Source organism: Bison bison, unplaced genomic scaffold (assembly GCF_000754665.1).
Source record: "Bison bison bison isolate TAMUID 2011002044 unplaced genomic scaffold, Bison_UMD1.0 scf7180017864370, whole genome shotgun sequence".
Taxonomy (NCBI): domain Eukaryota; kingdom Metazoa; phylum Chordata; class Mammalia; order Artiodactyla; family Bovidae; genus Bison; species Bison bison.
The window spans coordinates 9,847,756-9,872,761 of record NW_011494942.1 but is presented as its reverse complement, the minus strand read 5'-3'; the positions used below and the strand labels follow the sequence as shown (position 1 = coordinate 9,872,761).

At 41.2% G+C, this 25,006-nt stretch overlaps 1 protein-coding gene and 1 non-coding gene across 2 annotated transcripts in view; one reads left to right on the top strand and one right to left on the bottom strand.

Annotated features, from left to right (window-relative positions):
* BCAT1 (branched chain amino-acid transaminase 1, cytosolic) overlaps positions 1 to 25,006 on the top strand; it is a 118,181-nt gene that overhangs the window by 74,357 nt on the left and 18,818 nt on the right. Inside the window, exons 6-8 of the mRNA XM_010855982.1 lie at positions 11,596 to 11,759; positions 18,212 to 18,354; positions 24,198 to 24,283. Coding sequence (XP_010854284.1) covers positions 11,596 to 11,759; positions 18,212 to 18,354; positions 24,198 to 24,283 — 393 coding nt within the window. The remainder of the gene's footprint in view (positions 1 to 11,595; positions 11,760 to 18,211; positions 18,355 to 24,197; positions 24,284 to 25,006) is intronic.
* On the bottom strand, positions 7,302 to 7,373 carry TRNAC-GCA. Its single transcript has one exon. It is a non-coding gene; the product is annotated as a tRNA-Cys (tRNA).

The following is a 25,006-nucleotide window of genomic DNA, read 5'->3' as shown; positions in this document are numbered from 1 at the left end:
ACACGCAAGGTTTTAAAGGATAAAAATGAAAATCTGAGGACCCAGCACCCTGTTAAGATTAGAATATGGCTAGGACACTTGACACTCTTATATCCTTTCCTGTCACCTCTCCTCCCCTCCCCAGTACAGTCACGCACCCATCCTTACTCCCCTGGGGCCAAATGTCTACAAATGGACATTTGAGTTATTTCCAACTGTTCTGAATAAAGCTGTTGTGCACATCTTTGAATGTATCTTATGGTGGAACATACATATATACTTCTCTCTAGTGTTAACCTCAGAGATGAATTGCTGGGCCAGAGGTGATATTCATACACATATATATAGAAATTATATATGATATATAAAAATATATCTATATCTTTACTAAATACTGCCAGTTTTTTAAGGTGTTTGTACCATTTCACTCCCACCAGCAATGTATGAGAGTTCCATTTGCCTCATATTCATGCTCACATTGGTGTTATCTTAGTAATTTTGCCCATTCAGCAGCCTTATCTGGTGTGGTTTTAATTTTCTCTTCTCTGAGGCCAAATCGTGTTGAGTACCGTTTCACATGCTGACTGTCAGAAATCCTTTTGTGAAGTGCCTTTACGAGTCTTTTACCGTTAAAAAGTCAGTTTGTCCACTTTTTGCTCTCATTTTCCTAACTGTAAGCTATTTGGTTGTACATTATGCCATACTTAGTTGAACACAGGATGCCATAAATTATGAGGCAGTACTGTTTTATGCACTGATATGGAAAGACATTGCCAATTACACCATGACACAGCACTTCTCTAGATAGTCTTTAGTGATTCGTGAATGAGTCATACCTGTCTCTCATTTTTTGAAATGCATATTATTTTTGGAGAAAATCTGTAGTTTCTCCTGCCATCAGATGCACCGCTCCACTTGTGACAGGCATGTTTATTTTTACATGTATCTTAATAACAAGAGCTAACAGCATTATCTTATGGGTTCTTCTGACCATAGGTCCCATTAGAAGACTTGGTTGTTGCTTTGCAAGAAAATGTTGAATTGCACTTGTTTAATATTAATACACATATTTGTTTCACTAATACCAAATACATGTCCCATTCCTGCTTTGCTTGTTTCTTTGTAGTAATTTTTTGGTGCTAAATCAGAGTGCAGTTTTTTGACATTTGTAGCCTCACCAATGCCCATAGACTATTGGAACTGCCATCAGTATGAACAGCTGTTTCTAAGTCTGAACAACTTTTCCATGATGCTGCTTAGCCACGAGCAATTATAAACTGCTGTGCCTAGATTTTGGACCCATTAAATGGGAAAAAGTAGACATCTTAGAATCTGTGAAAGAGTGGTGTCATTTATATAACCAGTGTCCTGTTGATCAACCATTATGTTGTCAATATAACAGACATAAGAACTGTAATTAATTTAGTGTGCAGCGTAGGAAAAATTGAGTTTGGACCTTTAAAAAATGCAGACTTTCTTTACAGCATTTATGCTACAGACATATCCCCTAGTGCACATAAAGACAGACATTCAAGGAGATTCATTACAGCTCACAAAATTTGCTTAGATTTTTATGAGAGTAAGAGAAAAGACGTCCAGTTTCGCTTTGGGGCCATTACTGCTGGTTAGTGACCATTTGTTGGGATGAGGGAAAGTGAAGGAGAGGATTTTATTTGTTGGAGTGACGATGGGTAGAATCAAGAGTTCAGTCTGAGACATGGGAATTTCAGCCAGTGATATCAAGTTGGTGGGTGGATACACCAGACTGGAATTCAGGAGAGATTTGGGAGTTTAAGTGCTACGTTCTTATCTTTAGTATAAAATGCCTTTACAATCTGGGGCTTGGATGAGGTTATCAAGGAAATAGCTGTAGAGAGAGATGAAAAGAAGGCAAGGAATGAGATCTGAGGCAGGCCAGCATGTAGAGAAAGGGAGAGGAAGAGGAATCAGCTAAGGGGTCTAGTCTGGAAGGTAGAAAGGAAAACAAGAGGGCTTGGTGTCCTGTGCCAAATGAAGAACATGGAGACACAATGAGCTGTGGCAAATCCCACCCACAGGACCAGTGCCATGAAGCCCAAGACCTGATTATTGGCTTTGACAACGTGGAGTCCTTGGTGATCTTAAACATCTTTCAGTGGGGTAGTGGGCCTGAAAGCCTGAATGTCATGGACTCAGTAGAGGATGAGAGGAGGGAGGTTGTGATTGTGCGTATGCATTAATCTTGTGAGGAATTCTGCTCTGCAGTGCAACAGAGCTGGGTGGGTACTTGGCAGTGGGGCAGGTGGTAAAGGGAGAGTGATTTTTTGAGACTGGAGGTGTTATGGCGTGTTTCTAAGCTGATGTCAGTGATCTGGAAGGAAGAGGAAACTGATCAAATAGTCACAAGATTTCCCAGATTCTACTTCTATCATGCATCTACTTCTGAAGGTGACAGTGTCAGCAGGCAGTGACGTGTACAGGATGGAGGGACAGCCAGGTACCCCCCGCCTTGCTCCTTGGCTTGTGGTTCTCCACCTGACATTCGTGTCACTGAGAGGGCTCTTTCGCGAGTGTAGCATCCTTCCCCCGTCATCAGCCAACTCACAGGCTGAGACTGCTGCAGTTGCCAGCTCCCTGTGTTGGTCTGACCTGTTGCTCTGCTCCAAGCCCAGTGCCTTGCTCGGCCCAGTCCACTGAACCCATCTGGATGGAATCCTGCAGTCCAGGTCTGAGCGTGAGGCTAGGTCAGTGAGGGGACCCTGGTTCTGAGGCGATAACATCCTGTGGCATTTTCCTGGCATCCAGAGAAAGGGCTGGCAGACATTTTCTGTTAAAGGCCAGGTGTGTGTGTACACGCCGAGTGTTTTCAGTTGTGTCCAATTCTTTGTGACCCTGTGGACCGTGGCCTGCCAGGTTCCTCTGTTCATGGGATTCTCCGGGCAAGGATACTGGAGTGGGTTACCATGCTCTCCTCCAGATCTTCCTGGCCCAGGGCTTGAACCCACGTCTCTTGATGTCTCCTGCATTGGTGGGTGGGTTCTTTACCACCAGCGCCACTTGGGAAGCCAGGTAGTTAAATATTTTGGGCTTTGCGTTCCTTGCAACTATTCGCCTCTGCCTTTGTAGCACAAAAACAGCAATAGGCCATACGTGAATGAAAAAATGTGTTCCAGTGAAACTTAAAAACAAAACTGGCGGCAGGCTGAAGTTTGCTGACCCTTGATCCTGAGTTACTTTAGAAGGGAAATGAAGCATGGCTTTCCTAAGAGTGATTCATTTTGGCTCTCCCTGGGTACTTCCTCATCCCATATTCTTAGCCATTGGCTTAATAATTCATGCTGCAATTTCTATTTATGTTTGACATTTACCAACCTATAGTTTCCACATCATCAGTACAGGAATCCTTGTCTTTTTTTCCAAGGATCAACGCATTTTCCACAGTTCCAGCACTGAGCGTTGACTAGTTCATTGCTCAGATCTACAGTCATTTTAATGTCATCTGAATGTCCCGTAAATTGGTACATGTTGAATTTATTTACCATTATTACTATGATCATGTATTATTTACTTAAAAATAGTAAAAATTGGTATTTATTGGATGCATAAAAAAGATCAGACCCTGGGAACTTTCAACAGATATCTAATTTAATCTTTGTTCTAACCCGGTGAGCTATTAGTATATTATCACTGCCTTTACATAATATTAGATTGTAAAGTGTTCTTTTAGTCTTTCTTACCTGAGCTTTAGTTTTCTTTTAACTGTGTTTTTCTTTTTAAAATTTTAACATCATTTTTATTGGAAAAAAAAAAAAAAGAGCTGAGTGGTCAGCCTTTCTGTCTAATGTTAAATGTATGTTGTCTTTCTCTTTCAACAGGACTGAGAAACAAACTCAGCCCTGTCCCCTACCTGTTTTATAGCAGGTCTCAGAAAATTCTCGGCTTTTGTTTTCCCCATGATATTCTTTCAGGGTCTATATATTATCTACCCACTGGTCTGAAGGCCAGCACTAAAGGAAATCAAGCAGGAGACAGGAGTGTTTTCTCTATGGCATCAACTCAACAGATAAGGATTAACATCAGCTTTTTTTAAATAAAATAATTCAAATTTGCTAAGTAGTTATCTAGGTTGGTTTTATAGCCCTTTTCCATAAATGGCTTATTAAGATGACTAACAGTTCAACCGATGTCTAGTCAGTACCTGGTATAATAAACAACAGAGGATGCTTTGTGTAGGGAGCAAAGAAGGTCCTGCCCTTCATGGAGTGCACAGATGCCTGAGTGGTGGAGAATTAAATAAGCAGTTGTAAGAAAGCATGATGGGTATTTTGTCTACATTTGAGGAAGTGCTGGATGCTGTAATACCATGTCACACAAGCACCTAGGCTTGTAACTGGAGCTCATTTCCTGAAGTGACAGTTAGATGACATTTAAATAGAGATTGAGGGGTTTGTGTTACTTAGAGAGATGTTTCCATTGGTTTGTGTTGCCACAGAAAGTGAAAGCGTTAGTCGTCCGACTCTTTGCAATCCCCTGGACTGTAGTCCGCCAGGCTCCTCTGTCCCTGGAATTCTCCAGGCAAGAATACTGGTGGAGTAAGTTGCCATTTCCTCCTCCAGGGGATCTTCGTGACTCAGGGATTGAACCCACATCTCCTGCATTGTGGGCAGATTCTTTACTACTTGAGCCACCAGGGAAGCCTGGTGCCACAACAGAGTTTCAAAAATGATGCACTTGGGATCTTAGTTTCCCAACCAGGTATCAAATACTTGCCCCCTGCGGTGGAAATGCAGAGTCTCTATCACTGGGCCACCACGGAAGGCCCGCAGATTAGGTGCCTTAAACACCAGAATTCATTTTCTCAGTTTTGGAGGCTGGAAGTCCATAGTCAAAGCGCGAACAGGGTTCGTCTCTGGTAACGCCGCACTTCCTCGCTTGTGCACTTCCACTTTGTCACTCTATAGTTGTGCTCTGGTGTCTCTTCTTAAAAGGATAACAGGACTACCCAGGTGGCTCAGTGGTAAAGAATCCACCTGCCAGTGCAGGAGACACAAGAGACTCGGGTATGATCTGTGGGTCAAGAACATCCCAGTCCCACAGAGTCCCACAGTCCCAACAGGACTGGGATACCGGCCTTTTGACCTCATTTAACTTTACCTCCTTTAAAGCTTTATCTCCAAATGCATTCACATTGGGGGTTAGGCCTTCTACCTATATATTTTGAGTAGGAAAGCAAGGAGGAATCCAAAAAGATTCCATATGGTTTGAGCAGAGGATGCATAGAATATGAGAGTGTGGTGAAGGCTGAGGGTGGAAGGAAGGTCTGGTTTGAATTCTCTTCACATTAGGAAATCTCGAGAATTTCACCGATTTATTTATTTATTACCCCCCCCCCTCAAATTCTGATATCAAAAAAAGAGCTCTGGACTAAGAGTAGAGCGATGTCCAGAGCTAAAAAATGAAAACTCTGGGTGAATCATTTGAGCCTAAGTTTAACTTAGAAATATTCCTGGATTGTTGGGTTTTCTGAGATAATGGCTATGGAATGTCTTGGAAACCTGAAAGTACCGTGTTATTATTGAGGGTTGCTAATTATTTTTTAAATCTTAAATCAGGCCAACTAGTTTTTCCTATAAACACATTCCATGAATTTGGTGTTCCTCCCCTGTTTGACTCACACTGAAACCCTAAATGGGTCACTGGTCAGTCCTGTGTTTCTTACAGCATCCCCTTAGTTCATTGTTTTTTTTTTTTAAGATAGAAACTTAACAAAAGAAATTAATTAACCAACTTGGCTGCACTGGATCTTAGTCGAGGCCGATGGGGACTTTTCATGGCGCCAGATGGACTCTAGTTGGGGTGCAAGGGTTTAGTTGCCCCACAGCGTGTGGGATCTTAGTTCCCCAACCAAGGACCGAACCTGTGTTCCCTGCATTGCAAAAGATTCTTCACCACCTGCCTACTAGGGATCCCAGTATTCTTTGTCATTTTCCCCTCTAACTAATCTTTTTTAAGAACTGGCAGAATTTTTTTTTAATTAGTCTACTCTTTGGATCAAAAAAATAATTTGGAGCACCCTAAAAATTTCTTTTTGAAAAATGTCCCCCCCCAAAAATGTCCCCCAATTATTTCTAATTCTATATTTTCTTCTGTCCCTTAATTGCCTTGCCCAACAGAATCATTCTCAAGCCTCTACATGGCAGCAGTACTTCTCTGCCTTCCAGGCCAAAACATGGGCTATTAAGTAGTACATTTCTCAGTTTGCTGAATGCCCGCTGCAGATGGATCACCCTAGAAGTCCTGCCTTTCTATAAAGTAATTTTCTAAGTGACGCAGAAATGGTCATTTCCACTGTGAAATGTGTCTTTATTTTCCATCACACTCAATTGTCCTGTTATTTTGTGCAAAACGTACCCACATTTAATGCTCATATATATATTTATTTGTTATTTGTGGGGTATAACTTAAAAGCGTATATATTTTAACATATCAGAATTCCAACTTCAAAGTCAATGTGGTCCCTTGAGACATTATAAACTTTGCATCTAAAATTTTGTATTTCTCATTTTCCAAGGGATTTCTTAAAAGCCCCTTTCAGTTCTTTATGTATTGAAATAATCCAAGAAATTAGTAGAGGAGAATTTTTAAAAATCAATCAAAATAAGACAGTGAAACTGGTCTACATAACTTCTCAGCTGTTACTATCCATATTTTTCTTTATGTATATGGCTTTTATTTTATTTGAACCAGAATCCTGATCTTGTGATCATAGAATGTTGTTCATTGCCATTTGATTAATATTATGCTATCATAAACTATTCTTTACTGTAGGAATAGTACAGAATTTAAATTGCTTTCCAGGAAAGAAGGGAGAACTGAGGAACAAATGTGGAGGGGAGAAACAGATCCAATCACCGAGTTCCCTTCCTGATCCAAAAAGTTACATTTGATTTACTCTCACTTATGAAACAGTGTGATCATTTTCAGTACAGTCATAGTTCTTTTCATGGAAAGGTATTTGACATAAATAATTATTTAAGGATGAAGATGACACCAGTACTTACAGTGCTTGCAAAATATGAATTGACCTTGCTTAAATTTCAGAAATAAAAGTTAGTACCCATAAGCACATTTTCTCTCAGCATCGAGACATTCTAGTCTATAATCTGCCTGCTTGCAAAGAATGGTGGTGGTGGTTTAATCCCTTAAGTGAAGGGAAGTGAAGTTGTTCAGTCGTGTCCGACTCTTTGCGACCCGATGGGCTGTAGCCCACCAGGCTTCTCCGTCCATGGGATTTTCCAGGCAAGAGTACTGGAGTGGGGTGCCATTTCCTTCTCCAGGGGATCTTCCCGACCCAGGGATCGAACCTGGGTCTCCTGCTTTGCAGGCAGACACTTTACCCTCTGAGCCACCAGGGAAGCTGGTTTAATCCCTTAGTCATGTCCAACTCTTTGCAACTTTATGGACTGTATAGCCCACTAGGCTTCTCTGTCCATGGGATTTCCCAGGCAAGAATACTGGAATGGGGTTGCCATTTCCTCCTCGAGGGGATCTTCCTGACCCAAGGATAAAGATATTGTTTAAAGATTTTTATCAAGATATTCTTCTCTAGAAATAGATTTAGTGTGTTAGTCTGTTTTTCATCTGTTTTCTCTCTACTGCCACCTAGTGGATTAAATGCAAGTTTGCCTGTCAATTAAAATCAAGGGAAGGAAATGAATAACATGAAACTTATCCATGATGATGAGTTATTGTTACTTTTTTTTAGTAGAGTGTAGGTTGCAAAAAATACAAGAGTGAAAAAAGTCCAGGCATTCATGTGATATCAGTAATAAAATGCTTATCAGTTTATCCATAAATAAGGTATTTTATTTAGACCATTAGAAGCTAGGTAAATTATTGATACTGTGTCCTGCATATTGTATTTCTAAATTATGTTGAGAAGCTTAATTCATTATTACAATGGTCAATAATTTTTTTTTTTTTTAATGTAAAGCTTACTTAACTGATAGGTAATTAAAAGTGCAGAGATGGTCAATTTTTATCAAAGTTGGGAAGAAAGGCAGATATGTGTGTTATTCTGGGAATTTCTTTTTCCAGATAATGAAACCAATAAAAGCAAATGGAGTTTAAGTCTCCTCATTCTTTGTGAGGGTAACCTTTTCAACCCCCACTAAAGAACAAACCCAAATGAGCAAAAAAACCAAAACCTGTTGTTGCTTGCTGGCTGTTTTGCTGAAAGTTTTCACATTTGCCTCGTGTCCAGAGGATTTGTTAACAAAATAAGCCATTCATTATATACATATAAGCAATACAAATATTTCTTAGAGAACTATCTAGTCTATTTTGAATATTCTAACATAAAAGAAAAAAGAAATAGCAACAGCAGAGGAGAGCAATAGTACATACATCACCAAATTGGATTTGCCAACATCCGTACTTAAACAGCACTGGGAAGTCGCATGTGACAGCAGTCTGGAGTTCCAATTAGGAAAAGGTCCCAGGAAGCGCATCCGTTTTGTGGGTGAGACTTCAAAGGTTTCATTTCTCCCACTTATAATCCCAGAATGCAAACTGAAAGATCCTCATCAGTTCAGTTCCGTTCAGTCGCTCAGTCGTGTCCGACTCTTTGAGACACCATGGACTGCAGCACCCCAGGCTTCTCTGTCCATCTCCAATTCCCAGAGCTTGCTCAAACTCATGTCTATCGAGTCAGTGATGCCATCCAGCCATCTCATCCTCTGTCATCCCTTCCTCCTGCCTCCAGTCTTTCCCAGCATCAGGGTCTTTTCCAGTGAGTCAGTTCTTCACATCAGGTGGCCAAAGTATTGGAGCTTCAGCTTCAGCATCGGTTCTTCCAGTGAATATTCAGGATTGACTTCCTTTAGGATTGACTGATTGGATCTCCTTGCAACTCTCAAGAATTTTCTCCAACACCACAGTTCAAAAGCATCAATTCTTCAGTGCTCAGCTTTCTTTATCGTCCAGCTCTCACATTCATACATGACTACTGGGAAAAGCCATAGCTTTGACTAGACGGACCTTTGTCGGCAAAGTAATGTCTCTACTTTTTAATATGCTATCTAGGTTGGTCATAACTTTCTTTCCAAGGAGTAAGCGTCTTTTAATTTCATGGCTGCAGTCACCATCTGCAGTGATTTGGGAGCCCAAGAAAATAAAGTCTGTCACTGTTTCCATTGTTTCTCCATCTATTTGCCATGAAGTGATGGGACCGGATGCCATGATCTTAGTTTTCTAAATGTTGAATTGTAAGCCAGCTTTTTCACTCTTCTCTTTCATCAAGAGACTCTTTAGTTCTTCCCTTTCTGCCATAAGAGTGGTGTCATCTGCATATCTGAGGTTATTGATACATCTTCATCAATCTGCCAGCAAAACTGCAGCAATGGTATTATGTTAAGTTTTTACAATGCTGTTTCCTTTTTTGGAGAAGGAAATGGAAACCCACTCTAGTAGGTTTGCCTGGAGAATCCCATGGACAAAGGAACCTGGTGGGCTACAGAGGCTGAAAGGACTGAGCAACTAACACTTGCTTTGTTACGCAAATCTTGGAATGTTACTAAGTCCTAGGCGTGGTAGGCCAGACCTCCTCAAGGGACTTGACAGATTCCAAGATCTGCTCCCTATCATCTATCTATCTATCTATCTGTCTATCTATCGTGTTTCTCTTCTGACACTCACAGCAGGTGTGGCTGACGCCCACAGCAGTAGTCCGGGCTGTATCCATGTAGGTCAGAAGCAAGGTCGGAGGCCTGCTCTGCTTTGTCTCTGAAGCCTAAACAAGACTACTTAATTTCCCTAACGCTGATTCATTTCTTTATCATTTTTTCTTTTAAATTTGAACTTTTTATTTTGCATTGGAGTGTAGCCTATTAACAATGTTGTGACAGTTTCAGGTGGACAGCAAAGGGACTCAGCCATACATATACACGTATCCATTGTCCCCCAGACTCTGCTCCCATCCAGGCTGCCACATAACATTGAGCAGAGTTCCCTGCACTATACTTTAGATCCTTATTGAATACAATTGCATGTTTTTGTCAATCCTAAACATGCGAACTATCCTTCCACCCCATCCTTTCCCCATGGCAACCGTAAGTTCATTATTTAAGTCTGTGAACTGACTCATTTCTTTAACTTGGTATCTGTCACTCTTTGTCCGTTTCCTTTGGGGCCAGCCAAGCCCTGTGTGACTCTCAGGTTCACATGCTGTGTGAATGGACTCAGCTTCCCGTTTCTTAAGCCTCTCTGGTGGCATCAGAGCGCACATATATGAACACAATGTATCGTGCTCACACATCATTTCCCTACCTGATTCTTCATCTGGGCATAAGTAGTGGGTGAGGCCCCTTGAGCTATCAGGTAGCAGAAGAGGAGATTTAATTGAAATTCAGAAAAAAAAATATATCCCCAGGTACTCTTTTAGCCAGTTTCATTACATATTACAAAAATCACGAATTAGCTGAATTTGAGTCTCCTGTCATTATTTTCACACCAGATTGCTACCCAATCCAGGCAGACTAGGCTTCTTTTTTGAGGACTCAGTGTATGTATTTTATTGCCCAAGATTTAATATAATAGTCTTAATTTGTTTTCTTACCTGCGTGGCCTTAAACTGTACAGGATAGCCCAGCAACCTTTAATGCCTTTAGAATATGTAGCCCTCAAAACTTTTTAGTCTCTCAATTTTCCTCTTTAAAAAACAACTGAGAGTAATTACTTTTGTGCTGAAGAAATTTATGATTGCATTGTTGGCTTGTGATTTTCTCAGTGTTTGTGGGGAAGGCCGTTTTCTCTCTTTGTCATTCCTAATGTGAATTCCTGAGTCCTTCGTCCTCTGTCTTTTGGTGGGCAGGGGCCCCGGTGGCGGGGATTTGTCTTGTCTGATGTCTTTGCTTCTAGTGAAGCTACACTTTTGGTGTCTGTTATCTGTCACAGTCGGATGCGATAATGGCACTTTCTCCAGCCCGAGTCTGCTGGCACCAGAGTGTTTGAATGAAGTAGAAGGGCAAGTTAGAGAAGCAAATATTAGGTTTCACCCCCAAAGACTGAAATCGTGTCTAGGTTCTTTCCTTTTTCAGTTCCCAATCAGTGCAATCCTGAAAAGTGTTACATGGCTAGTTGTCAAAAATATATGGTTAGTTGACAGTGTAGTGGTCTTCCCAGGTGGCTCAGTGGTAAAGAATCCGCTGCCAATGCAGGTGCCCCAGGAGACATGGGTTCGATCCCTGGGTCAGGAAGGTCCCCTGGAGGAGGAAATGGCAACCCTCTCCAGTATTCTTGCCTGGGATAATCCCATGTACAGAGGAGCCTGGTGGGCTACCATCCATGAGGTCGCAAAGAGTCAGACAGGACTGAGCAACTGAGCACGCACAAAAACCTATTAATAAAACAATAGACAAATTTGCCTTTCCTTTAAAATCATAACTCTGAAAGCAAAGCAAAATGGAACCCAGTCTTGGTGTTTTCTTCTTAGACGACCATCAGGCTTTGTGTAACTCAACTTCAGAAGTAACAGCTGTCATTTGTGGCTTCTGGGAGATGTTACAGATCTGTTCTAGACTTTGAGACTGGCATCTGCATTTTAGATTAACAGTTGTGTATACTTTTACTATATTCCAGCCTTCTCTGGGGGTCAAGAAGCCGACTAAAGCCCTGCTCTTTGTAATCTTGAGCCCAGTGGGACCTTATTTTTCCACTGGAAGCTTTAATCCTGTGTCCCTGTGGGCCAACCCGAAGTATGTAAGAGCCTGGAAAGGTGGGACCGGAGACTGCAAGATGGGAGGGTAAGTTGATCTGTGTTACTGTCTAAAGGATAGAGTCCCTTGTGACCATTTAGTTATGGCCATTTCATTCAATACATACATATATATATATATATATTAGTATTCACACTGGAATGGTCATTTTTATTTTGTGTTTAGCCTTCAGTGGTTTGAATGTGCTAGCTGTTTGAAGGATAACCTCTGTGGCCCTTTGAAGGGAGAAACATTGACTGTTAAACATAAGCAAGAACTAAAGTAACTAGACCAGGAATGAAATCAGCGCTTTGGATGAGCTGCTCGGGATGCTGGTCCCTGGCCTCGGGCTGACAGTTGGCATTCGAGAGCATCTGGTGTCGGGGCCCAAGCTCTCAGTCGGCTCCAAGGAGCCCTGTCTGGGGAAGGTGCCTGCTTCACTGAAGTGCTGTCTTCATTCCCGCAGATTGCAACCATATCTGCTGCCAACTGGCTGTGGGACAGCCCTGCTTTGGCTCGGTCAGGCCAGTCTCATAGGCCATATGTAGCTGGCTGGAAATAAAAGAGCATTTGAAAGTGTTAGACAATTTCAGGGGTGGACTTGGCCGTGAATCGGGAATGCCCCGACGGGTGAACAAGAATAGCCGGGTTACCCAGCGTGGCTCTTCCTTTGGAAGAGCACCAGCTGGCCCTCAAGGTGACTCAGTGCAGTCTTCTGGGCCCTGGGAGAGAGGAAGGATGTGGTGCTGACATGCCAGAGAGACCTTGACAGCTGGCTTTGAACCCTCCATAGACTTTTTCTATTTCTCACTTTTCTGTCCCCAAAAAGGCATGATGGTAAAATGCTATGTCCTGTCATCCCTCGTGGCATTCACTCACTAACTGCATTCCCTCATCGGGTCAGAAAAATCCTGATGGTGGTGGCTTAGTCACTAGGTTGTATCCGACTCTTGCAACCCCATGGACTGTAGCATGCCAGGCTGTTCTGTCCATGGAATTTTCCAGGCAAGAATACTAGAATAGGTTGCCATTTCCTTCTCCAGGGGATCTTCCCAACCCAGGGATCAAACCCAGGGATCCTGCATTTCAGGCAGATTCTTTAATGACTGAGCTATGAGGGAAGCCCAGAAAAAAAAAAAAAAAATTCTGATGGAGTTCATTAAATAAACTAAGTCACTTTATTCCGTGTTAGATCTCCTTCCTAAGTCCTAGGCTAGCCAGATCAAAAACTTTTTTGTTTGTTCTCAATGGCTTTTTTACTTTTTCAGACTTATTCACAGAGCATATCTGTATTACTCTATTAAAACTTCTCTCAGTGCACGTTGCAGTAAAGCAACAGTCTTGATGAAGAGAGAATGTAAAATTTTTTCTACTTTAAATCATACTCTCTAGCTCCCCCTACCTGCCTAGGGAAAAGATAACATGGGGACACAAATTGCAGGGAATCCTTCAGTTTGGTGTCTGGGCAGATGGTTATTCGTTACAAAGAGGATATTGAGGCAGTCTCATAGAATATATGATCGTTAAAGAGCAATTAAAAATCACTACTTTCTGTACAATACAAAGACTGAAGTCCGGTGTTACTATGAACAACTAGTATTTCAATATTGTCTCATCAGTTATAACAAGTGTACCCCACTAATGTGAGATGTTAATAAGAAGGGAAATGGAAATTGAGGAATAAGAGTTATAGAAGCTCTGTTTTTCGCTCAGGTTTTCGGTAATCTGAAACTTCTTTAAGAAATAAAGCCAACTATAAAATAAATTACTAGTTTGACTCATTAGGCTCACGTGGACCAGAATCAGTGGACATTGACTTGAAATTTCTTAGAGAAGAGAGTTTTGGGCCCCATACATAAAAGCAAAATTGGCAAGAGGGCACGCATGAAGCAGAGAGTGGATTCGTCACAAACCCGCCTGTTGTTTCCAAGAGCTTGAAACCTCTCTGCTCCTGTACTCCCAGCTGGAGGAGCACAGGGAAACAAATGATTTTGCATCTACCGTCATTCAGTTTAGTTAACAAAGACATTTGGCGGCAACCTTAGATTTATGTATTATTGTTCCTTTCTAGACCTGACTTATTCAATGCTGTGCTGGGCTTAGTTGCTCAGTCGTGTCCGGCTCTTTGCGACCCCATGGACTGCAGCCCTCCAGGCACCTCTGTCCATGGGGATTCTCCAGGCAAGAATGCTGGAGCAGGTTGCCATGCCCTCCTCCATTCAGTAGTTACCTTCTAATCTTTTTTTTAGTACCTCTGTAGTCAATTGGTAGTTATTAAATATCTATTGACTTTCACAAGCTCAAGAATTTTTTGCTTTCTGTCTAAGTGAATCTGAGGAACAGAGAGAATATATGTATTTTTAAAATTCTAAGATTAAATTTTTTAATCTTAGAACTTTTAAACTTAGATTAATTTAAATTGTAAGCCTTAGTTTCCTCATTGATAAAATGAGGGTAATAATGCCCACTTTACCTGTGAGGATGAAAGGAGGATAATGTGAAGTGCCTAGGATCCTGGCTGGCGTTTAGGGAGCTCTCAACAAGTATGGAGTTAGAACGTAGCGGTTTCCAGCGTGGACTTAGAGATACCCACGAATCGTGCACATATCTGCATGATCTTATGCAATTAAGTCCTTTCTCCCTACAAATCCTCAAAAGTATAATAACATCTATGGTTGTGTTAAGACAATTTGTTGAAATAATGGGGTTCAGAACCTAGGACCCTGCCTGGTAGGTGGTACTCTCTCAACAGACAATAGTTTATATTATGAGGCTCTCTTTCTTTCTGGTTTTATCTCCTGGGCTCTCTCCTAGGAGCAATCAGTTAGATTGCACACAATAGGATTTACTCATTTGGAGGGATGTATTTAATATTCCTAGTCTCCCAGATTCTACATTAAAATTATATATAGACAGTTTTCCCAGTTTTTCATTTTCCTCTTTCTTCCAAGGACATGTGTTTTCCTTCTTAATATTGGCAGCATGTGGAAGGAAGCCCAAGTATATTACCAAAGTATCAATAACCCAGTGGACATTAATGATACAGTTTACACCTGAGAGAGAATTTTGATACACATTTGTATTTGGGGAAAAACACACCTATAAATGGACTTCCCTGGGCTCAGTGGTAAAGAATCCACTTGTCAGTGAGGGAGGTGCAGGTTCAATCCCTGGGTCAGGAAGATCCCCTGGAGGAGATTCCCACTCCAGTATTCTTGCCTGGGAAGTCCCATGGACAGAGGAGGCAGGCGGACTACAGTCCATGGGGTCACAGAAGAGTCGCATATAACTTAGCAACTAAATAATCAGTAGGCATTAAAGAGCTGCATCTGGGCCTATTGGCTCCAAACCCATGCTCTGTCTACCAAACTCTCCCTGCAGGCTGGTCTATACTCCTTAAAAAGTATTCATAATTGAACCCAGTTACCAGGCCAGACAGAGGATGAGATGGCTGGATTGCATCACCGACTCCATGGACGTGAGTCTGAGTGAACTCCGGGAGTTGGTGATGGACAGGGAGGCCTGGCGTGCTGCAATTCATGGGGTCGCAAAGAGTCGGACACGACTGAGCAATTGAGCTGAACTGAACTGAACTGTGTATTTGCTATTAGTTCTGAATATGGGTGGTCTGATGTTTTATGGTCATTAAAAATGAAAGCCTCCTGAATATTAGAATTATGTCATCTCCAGACTGACTAGTAATTTACATTTCATTGCCTGTGTTTTGAAGTATACATGTTGAGGGTCTTTTAAAGGAATCTGAATACCTTGGTGTAAATAAATCTCATCATTCCCCAGATTGTATGATGTCTGTTTCAATACCATAGCTTTCTAGAATACTTCAGTTATTAGTCACTAGTCTTTGAGTTACAGGTCAGAAAACTAGCTCAATCCATCTTGAGTAGAGAAGGGATTGACTGGCTCATGTTAGCTGTGGCTCATGTTGGCTCATGGTAGCTGTGGATCAATAAGAGCTCTAATCATTGTCACTAGATTGCTTTGCCCTTGCGTATGTGCTGCTCATGCTACATCCACCCCAGTCTCTCTCTTCTCTCCTTTTCTCTCTCTTTCCATCCTTCCCCCATCTCTTGTCAAAGCTTCTGGCTATGCGTTAGCCTAAGGCTCTCCTAATTCAGATGTCTTCTGCTTTGAAGGCTGGTGATCATGGATACAAGAGACCCAGCATCATAGCAGACGAGCTGCCACCATTCTCAAAGGGAGAAAATACATCTTTCAAAGGGTTTTGTACATTGAAATGAATGAGTGAGTAAACTCAAAGAAGAACTTATGAGCAACTTAGTTACTTGCCCACCCTTTTCTTCATTTGTGGTAGGGGCAGGATGCTATGATTGTCAACCCAAGCAGAATGACTTGGCTGCATAGGAAGGGCCCAAGAGAGCATAGTGGGAAGAGAAGAGAAGCTGTGCAGATGAGAATGGCATGTAGCCACTGGGATATATGGCTTCTGTGTTTAAGTTACACTTTGACTTAGGAAATACTAAAAATTTAATCTTGCCCAGATATAAAAGAAATCATTTAAAAGGCCTAGGTGGGTATTTTGTGGAAAGTAATAATAACATTAATTTTTTGGTAGTATGTTTGATTGTTTCTGTGTACTTCTTGGGGCTTCATAGTCCAAGGATGGGTCTAGGGTTTTTTCCTAGTCCTGACTGTCATAGAGGAGTGCTTTCAAACTTGTTTGCTGATATCTTCTAAAAGCCAAGGAAAGTGAATTATACAGCCAGGAGCATAGAAAGGCAAACAAGCATCACATATATTTGAGGACTCTCATGTTTTATTTAAAGCATTGATTCATATTTTGTATTCTACTGAATACTTTTCCCATTTAATAAAGGATAAATTTAAAATATTACTTCCTTTTCTCCTAAAGTGAAAGTGAAGCCGCTCAGTTGTGTCTGAGTCTTTGTGATCCCATGGACTATAGCCTACCAGGCTTCTCTGTCCATGGGGTTTTCCAGGCAAGAGTACTGGAGTGGATTGCCATTTCCTTCTCCAGGGGATCTTCCTGACCCAGGGATCAAACCCAGGTCTCCTGCATTGCAGGCAGACGCTTTACCCTCTGAGCCACCAGGGAAGCCCCAATCCTTTTCTCCTAAGGCAACATATAATTGGAGAACTCATTAATGAGGATAGTGAGAGCTAGGCATCATTATGAATGAAACTGCTGCTGCTGCTGCTGCTAAGTCGCTTCAGTTGTGTCTGACTCTGTGCGACCCCGTAGACGGCAGCCCACCAGGCTCCCCCGTCCCTGGGATTCTCCAGACAAGAATGCCAAATAAAATTTTAAGGTATAAAAAGCATTAATATTTCTGTTTAATTTAGAAGTCATTTCTCCTTCCAAATGATAGACCATTTGTCAAAATATATCTTCTTTAAAAAGAGTCAATTCCAATATATCTAAATTTCTTGTCTCTTGAGTTTAAATTTATTCTCCACAAGCTGTGTGTGTGTGTGTGTGTCTGTGTGTGTTAAATGTCAATTGTACCTTACACTCGGACTCACAGAGGAAAGTGCTCCCCTACCGAGTTTACTTAAACTTCTAGGAGTCAGGTAACGAATGAATGAATGAGTAAATAAATTACTGTTAGAAACTACATTGTCATTCCAGGAAGATATGCCATGTTCCTTTGAATAATCCAAAGTGAATAGTATTGATTGCGAAAAACAGGCTTTTGGAATATTTTTTGGTTAAAATAAGGATTTTTGGCCTCTTATCTCACTTTTAGGGAATTTAGACATTGAGCAATAGGTATTTCTTGATTATATTGAAAGGTACCAGTTAGAGCATGGAGTTGGTGCTCTGCTAATTAATAGATATAACTTGATATAAGTTACTTCTCTAAGCCTCAGTTTCTCATCTGAACCATGGGACTAATGATCGTGGCTAACTCAATAGTGTTTTGTGGGGTTTAAATGAAATATTCTTATTCAGTCACTAAGTCATGTCTGACTCTTTGCGACCCCCATAGACTGCAACACACTGGACTTCTGTGTCCTTCACTATCTCCGAGAATTTGCTCAGATTCATGTCCACTGAGTCATTGATGTCATCTAACCAGCTCATCCTTTGCTGCCCTCTTCTCCTTTTGCCTTCAATCTTTCCCAGCATCACGGTCTTCTCCAGTAAAAAGAACTAGAACCTTAGAACAAAGGGAAAAAGTAGCACGCCTCCAAAATGAAGTAATTCACGTAAAATTGATTGGCATGTGAAAAAAATAGTAACTTTTAAGTGTTGTTGACTTGGCTCTTCACCTGTGTTCTCTTTTTTCAAGTTAGAATTGCACAATTTTTCTCCCAAATGAATGCAGTTAGACCATGTAGATTCTCTAATGTGTTTCCTCTAATATTATGCAGTTAACTGGAGAGGATATATAATTAAGAACCTAGTACATTGACTACATCCATGCTTGAATTAAAGACTTGCTGGGAGGTAGGGGCTGAAGTATAGTCATAATCATGTGTTTCCTCTTTCTTAAAAGGAATTATGGCTCATCTCTTTTTGCCCAATGTGAAGCCGTGGAAAATGCATGTCAGCAGGTTCTGTGGCTCTATGGAGAAGATAATCAAATAACTGAAGTTGGAACTATGAATCTTTTTCTTTATTGGATAAATGAAGATGGAGGTAATCCGCCCAGATTTCAGCTCTCTGCTATTTTTCAATCATTTTCAGTGGGATTGGAGAGAAAATAACTAAAACCTTAAAACAAGAGAACAAGTAGCACACTTCCAAGATCTTAAGATTTTCTGTGCTTTTGCTGTCCAAGTATACATGAGTTTAAGTTTACAGTATTTACAAAGATTTTTGGCTTTGTTTTTTGGCTTTAGATGTACTTACTTTTGAGTTGTCAATTTAAGGAATTTAAATCTCCACTGTTTGAAAATGTGCTGCCTTATCCTTTTATTATCTTATCGTTTTTCCGATCTGATTATTTCAGTGATCATTTACCATGTATGCATGCATGCTCAGTTGCTTCAGCCATGTCTGACTCTTTGTGACCGCATGGATTGTAGCCCGCTAGGCTTCTCTGCCCGTGGCATTTCCCAGGCAAGAATACTGGAGTAGGTTACCATGTTCTCCTCCAGGGACTCTTCCCAACCCAGGGATTGAACCCACCCCTCCTCCATAGCAGGTGGATTCTTCACGTCTGAGCCACTGGGGAAGCCTGTGGTCATTTACCATATACTATGTGTAAGACACTGTGTGATAAACATAGTCTACTCTTTCTACTGATACGAAATTTAGTGCACGCTCTTGTTGTAGTTCATGTAACAATCATTGCCCTTTCTACGTATTTTGATAATACATTAGAAGCCTTCCAGATTTACACTGGAGCTCTATTTGAATAAAGGACACCGTTTTTAGGGCAAATTGGTCTTAATCTGGGGATTGTATGTAGATTGTGGTTCATTTAAGACCATTAATATATGTCTATTACAAAAATCAGTACTTCTTTATTACCTTTAATATCCTGAATGCTCACTTTCCTTCTTTGCAGTTCTTTTCTTTTAAATTAGTTGGCAGAAACCACACACTAGAAATGTAAAATGATAAGTTTCCAAATGTGGCTCCTCTGTCTATGGGATTCTCCAGGCAAGAATACTGGAGTGGGTAGCCATTCCCTTCTCCAGGGGATTTTCCTAAACCAGAGATCGAACCTGAGTCTCCTGCGTTGCAGACAGATTCTTTACAGTCTGAGCCACCAGGGAAAGCCCAAATGTAAAATGATAAGTTTCCGAAGATTGAGTTGAGTTCAAACAATTTTTTGACCAACCTAATACTGCTGAAATCTTGGGATTGGTTTTAATTCAGATTTTAAATGAAATTTTAATTTTAAAGCAGATATAGTAGCCTCTTGCTCTTTTGTTATTTGGCTACAAATAGAGGGAAATGGTGATTCAGATGTGGCTGACTTCAGAGCTAATTTGAGCACTGCTTTCAGAGAATTACAAGATGAGCCTTATATTCCAGTCACAGTGAGAATAAACAGGTGTGGTGAGTACACCATGTTCTGGGGTTGATCCTTGGTAACCCTTGGCATATGAAAAGCCAGATATAGATTATGTTTGTCCTTCCATACCTGGCTGTTTGTAGTTGACACTCTTGAAAACACAATTTGTACTGGAATATTTGTGATTTCTAAATTGGAGTTATTACATATGACATATATCAAAAGCTGTGCCTGAAAGTTGACAGCCACTGTTGAACTCTGTACATAGGAGATAATAAATTGATTCAGTTCATTCTTTCCATCTACCCACTGCCATCCCCATCGCCAAGAAAACCCACGCAACCCCAAACAAAACCAGTGACCTCATACAGAAGTGGTACCATCCTTATTTATGGATGGGAGATGTCAGGATTTAAGCACAGTCTGAATCAGAGCTACACGATTTAACCAGAAACACCAGAAACTGTCCTGGTGAAAAATGACCCGTTATGCAAACAATAATCATGAACCATTTCCATGGCTTTTAAAGGTCAGAAGAGAATTGAATGAATTTGTCTTCTGGCTTTTATAAAATACACAAGACCTTGAGAGTTCCTACTCAGGTTATGGTTGCCTGAGATAAGTATAGTTTTAATGTGAAGATGTTCCTTCAATTTGAGGGTGTTCACTGACAGATCAGATAAAATTTAAAGTAAGGAGAAAGGAAATGGAACAAATGTTTGAACAGTATTCTGAGAGGAGTGAGGGAAATGTCAGGAACAATCTTTGGGCTTAAAAAGGAAACGGACATTGCAGCAACTCTAGTAACTTTGATTTATACTGTGTGGCTTTAGGAAAAGACAAAGAATAATGCGTTGAAAATCAGCAAAATATTAAGTTTTTTTCCCCAAAAAGCTTTGCAATAAGAGTTACAAGCAGTTCTTTCCATGAGCACCCGCTCACCATTCCTCTGGGCCAAGGTAGCTGCCACAGCGCTGTGCCCTATCTTGTGACGCTTGGCTTGGAACTCATGGGTTTTTTGGTTTTGTTTTTAAACTGAAGTATAGTTGATTTACAAGGTTGGGTTAGTTTCAGGTGTATATCAAAGTGATTCAGTGTGTGTGTGTGTGTGTGTGTTTAAATTCTTTTTAAAATTCTTTTCCCTTATAGGTTATCACAACACTGAGTAGAGTTCCCTGTGCTATACAGTAGGTCCTTTTTGAGTGTCTCTTCATGTGGGTTTTGATTCCATCACCGCAGCCCTGATTGTAAGATCACATGGCCCCCAATTCTGTATTATTTCATTGATGAGTCATATGACATATACACTGTTCACTGTTGAGAAAGCAGTATTATTTAATACTAGACACTGGAACTACTATGAAAGTAAGATGGGATTGTCGTGGTTGGATTTCACAGGGAGTTTGGGATGCATTTACACCAGCTCTGCTCAGAGTACTCTTGCTGGGTGGCTGCTCACTCACCTCCTTCAAGTCTTTGCCACACACCCCATTCTCAGTAAGCCTTTTCTTGGATACCTTAATACAAATCTTAAACTCTCTCCCCAACACTCCCTATCACCTTCTTTTTTTCCCCTTCCATTGCTTAACATGCTATTTAATATAGTTGTTTGCCTCTGCCCATTAGAAAGTGAGCAAGGAGTTACATCGATTTTGTTCCCTGCTGTATCCCTCATACTTAGAATGGCCAGCGGCACTGATGCTGACTGATACTGATAGATGCTCAGTATATATTGTTGAATGAATGAATGATTGTGCTGTTGGTGTTTGCGTCGTTAACACAAACCCACATTCCTGGTTCCCATTAGTGCTTGAATTTGGGAAGTCAGATGAATCCTGCTGTCATTGCTTCTAAACTCTTCATCTCCCCCAAATGATTTCTCTGTCAAAAACAAGCTGCGTTCGTAGGCTCTGTTTTCCTCCTGTTGAGCAATCTGGAGCTCATTCTGGCTCTTGTAAGCTTGTTTGTGGTTGCAGAGGAAAATGAATATTTCTCACCCAAATGTTGTCATGTCATCATCTCTGTCTGGCAACCAGAGAAGCAGATGTTCTGTTCCTTGACCTCAGGCTAGTGGTTACAGATTTGGGTGTTACATATGTTTCACAAAACTGCATTTGCCCACGCAGGGCCACTGTTTTCATTGAACTCTATGCAGTCTTAGGAGAAGGGCATGGCAACCCATTTCAGTATTTTTGCCTGGAGGATCCCATGGACAAAGGAGCCTGGTGGGCTACAGTCCATGAAGGCACAAAGAGTTGGACACGACTGAAGTGACTTAGCACATGGTCTTAGAGCCAGCAAGCTTTAGGAGAGGTCCGGTTTGGGGACACTAGAATTGTTTGTTTATATGTGTGGGGTGTATATGTGCATACACATGTAGATCCATACATCCATATATCCAGCTTGCTTGCTATTGCAAAACACGTGTTTATCTTGAGATCAAAGTAGCCCCCAAAACATTGCCAAAAACAAATTTTCTTCTTTTGAAACAGTGGTTTTCAGCAGATGATTTTTTGACTCAAAATTCAAAGAAATCATACTGCTATACCCTAACAAAGAGGATTTTTTTTTTTAACTCAAAAACATGTATTACATATCACTCCAGGCCAGGCATCTTATTGAGTTTTGGGGACACAGGAGTAAACATAAAGTCTTGGCATTCCAGAGAGCTGTGTTGTTGTTGGGGACGTCTCATGTGGCCACAGTGGAGTGGATGAGTCCAGAGCACAGTCTGCAAAAAGAAAGGATGGTGGCCACAGTGTTGAGAGACTTGAGCGCTGACAGTGTTCCCCAGTGTCACCAACCTTGGGAAGTCACATGTTTCTTCAGCCTCAGTTTCTCCTTCTGGAAAACAGGACTGCACTAGGTGATCTCTGAAGTCCTTTCAGGCTGCATCAAGCGGCTCTGGAGTTCAAAGACTGACTTCTACCCAACTTTTGCTACCCAGTGGTCCTTTACAGCATCCCTTGTGAAGTCCTCTGCAGACACATGACAAGCAACACATCTATTGTAAGGTTCCACATCTATATAAAGTGATTGTTTAAGGCTCGAATTTCTCACTAGATTCAGCTTCCTGGGTGCCAGAGGTGAGGAGGAAGGGGAATGTTGAGTACCAGAGGCATCCTTCTGGAAGGAGGCTGTTGGCTGGTGTGCCACACTCTTTTTTTTTTTGTAAGATTTATTTATTTCTGGGTGTACTGGGTCTTTGTTGCTGTGAGCGGGGGTTATTTGTTCAGTGCACAGGCTTCTCAGGGGGATGGCCTCTCTTATTGTGGAGCACAGGCTCCAGGCGCATGAACTTCAGTAGCTGTGGCACTCAGACAGTAGTTAAGGCACATTGGCTTAGTTTAATTGTCCCATGGCTTGTAGGATCTTCCCCGACCAGGGATTGAACCTATGTTCCCTGCATGGGCAGGCAAATTCTCAACTGCTAGGCCCCCAGGGAAGCCCCACACTGAGTCTTGTAGACAGGTCATCATGCCCACTTGCACTGCGGTTGGGAGTGTCTGCAGTCATTCTCCTACTAGACCAGTGTCTTGGCTTTGGCCCTGTGGGTCACCCATGGAGTGTTATTTTATTGTTTGGATTTCTTTTTTTCTTCTTTATGTTTTCTTTGTTAGGCATATACACGCCTGAGCCCACCCTGCATGCATTACATTCACATTTCAGAGGCTGAGGTCAACATCTCCATACCTGATGTGGATGCTCCTCCATGGCTGAATGCCACTCTGGATAGAGTTGTCAAGGCCAGTGTGAGAGCAGGGACAGCCTGAGTGGGCATGCATACCTCTTGGGACAGGGTTACCCCACAGTACTCTTAGAAGGTTTGGTAATGCCCAGTGTTTCTGGATAAGAGTCTACCTACATTTTCCTAATCACAACCAGCTTTAATCTTTTTGACTTTGCAATGTTTTTTGACTTTTGGATTGTTCTTCAGTTGGAATGTTTTTTGACTTTTGGAATGTTGCTCTTTGGAGTATTTCATAACTCTTATTGTTTGTTAGTGGGAAACCATCTCATTTTTCACTGGTTAAGGATAAATTGAAGGGGGTAGAATGACTGATGGGGCTTCCCTGGTGGCTTAGTGATAAAGAATCCATTTGCCAATGTAGGAGATGCAGGTGCAGCCCCTGGGCAGGAAGATCCTTTGGAGAAGGAAATGGCAACCCACTCCAGTATTCTTGCCTGAAAAATCCCATGGACCTGGAGGAGCCTGGTGGGCTATAGTTCATGGTGCTGCAGAGAGTCCGGCACAGCTTTGTGACTAAACAGCAGAAGGATGACTGATTTTCTTTCTTGTTTTTTTTTCTGCATTTTTTTTTCTTTTAAAGAAAATATAAGGATCTACCTGAAGTGTGAGTTGATTTGGAAAATTTGACAGTACAGAACAGTGGCCCCCTTTTCGTGTTTGTTACCAGAAAAATAACAGGAAGTGTTTTTAAAAATAACAAGAAGTGATTGTTGTTTAGGAAAGCATCTAATAAAGTTTGAAACTATTCCAATTTCTAATTGATAGAAGAAGAACTGGCAACTCCTCCGCTAGATGGCATCATTCTTCCAGGAGTGACGAGGCAGAGCATCTTGGACTTGGCACACAAGTGGGTGAGTACCTTTGGCATGAACCCCTTTTATTTTTTATTTTTTTTTCATGAACCCCTTTTATAAAAGCATGAAATAAAAAGGAATCAGAATAAGTCCAGCTTAGTGTTGAAATGATCTCCTGTAGTTCCAACCAACGTTATCTTATCTTTAAATCATAACTTGAGTGAAAAGAACTCTTCTAGAAGGACTGTCTTGGCAAGACTATCAAATAAGTACTGTTGATAGGGAAGGGCAGGCAGAACCCAGTTTAACAAGTTGTCCTAGTGAAGAAGTATTCTAGTACTAGACTCAAGCTTCATGCCAGGTGTCTCCTGTTAATTCACCTGGTTTATCCTCCGTGTACTTCCTTTTTGCCAGCCTTTTAAAATCTAAACACTCAAGAAAATATAAAGTTGTTTTCAGTAGCCTTTCTGATTCACATGACACAGGCAAGTCTGTTAAACCATTCGGTATTGGAAATGACTTCGCATATTCAAGATGAATATTGAATGAGTTGGTTAAGCTGGCAAAGATTCTTGGATGGGACTTTTGACCCATGTGTTAAAATGGTCTCCAGGGGACAAGAAAAGGCTTTGAACATACTGTGGTCAAACAGTGTTAATAGGACAAATGTTTAGAAATACACATGTCTAGGAGAGTACAGTTTCTTTGGAAAAGGCTTTGGAAGTAGAGAAAATGTGCTATAAATAATTCTACAAAACCCTGAAGTAGACAAGACCCAAC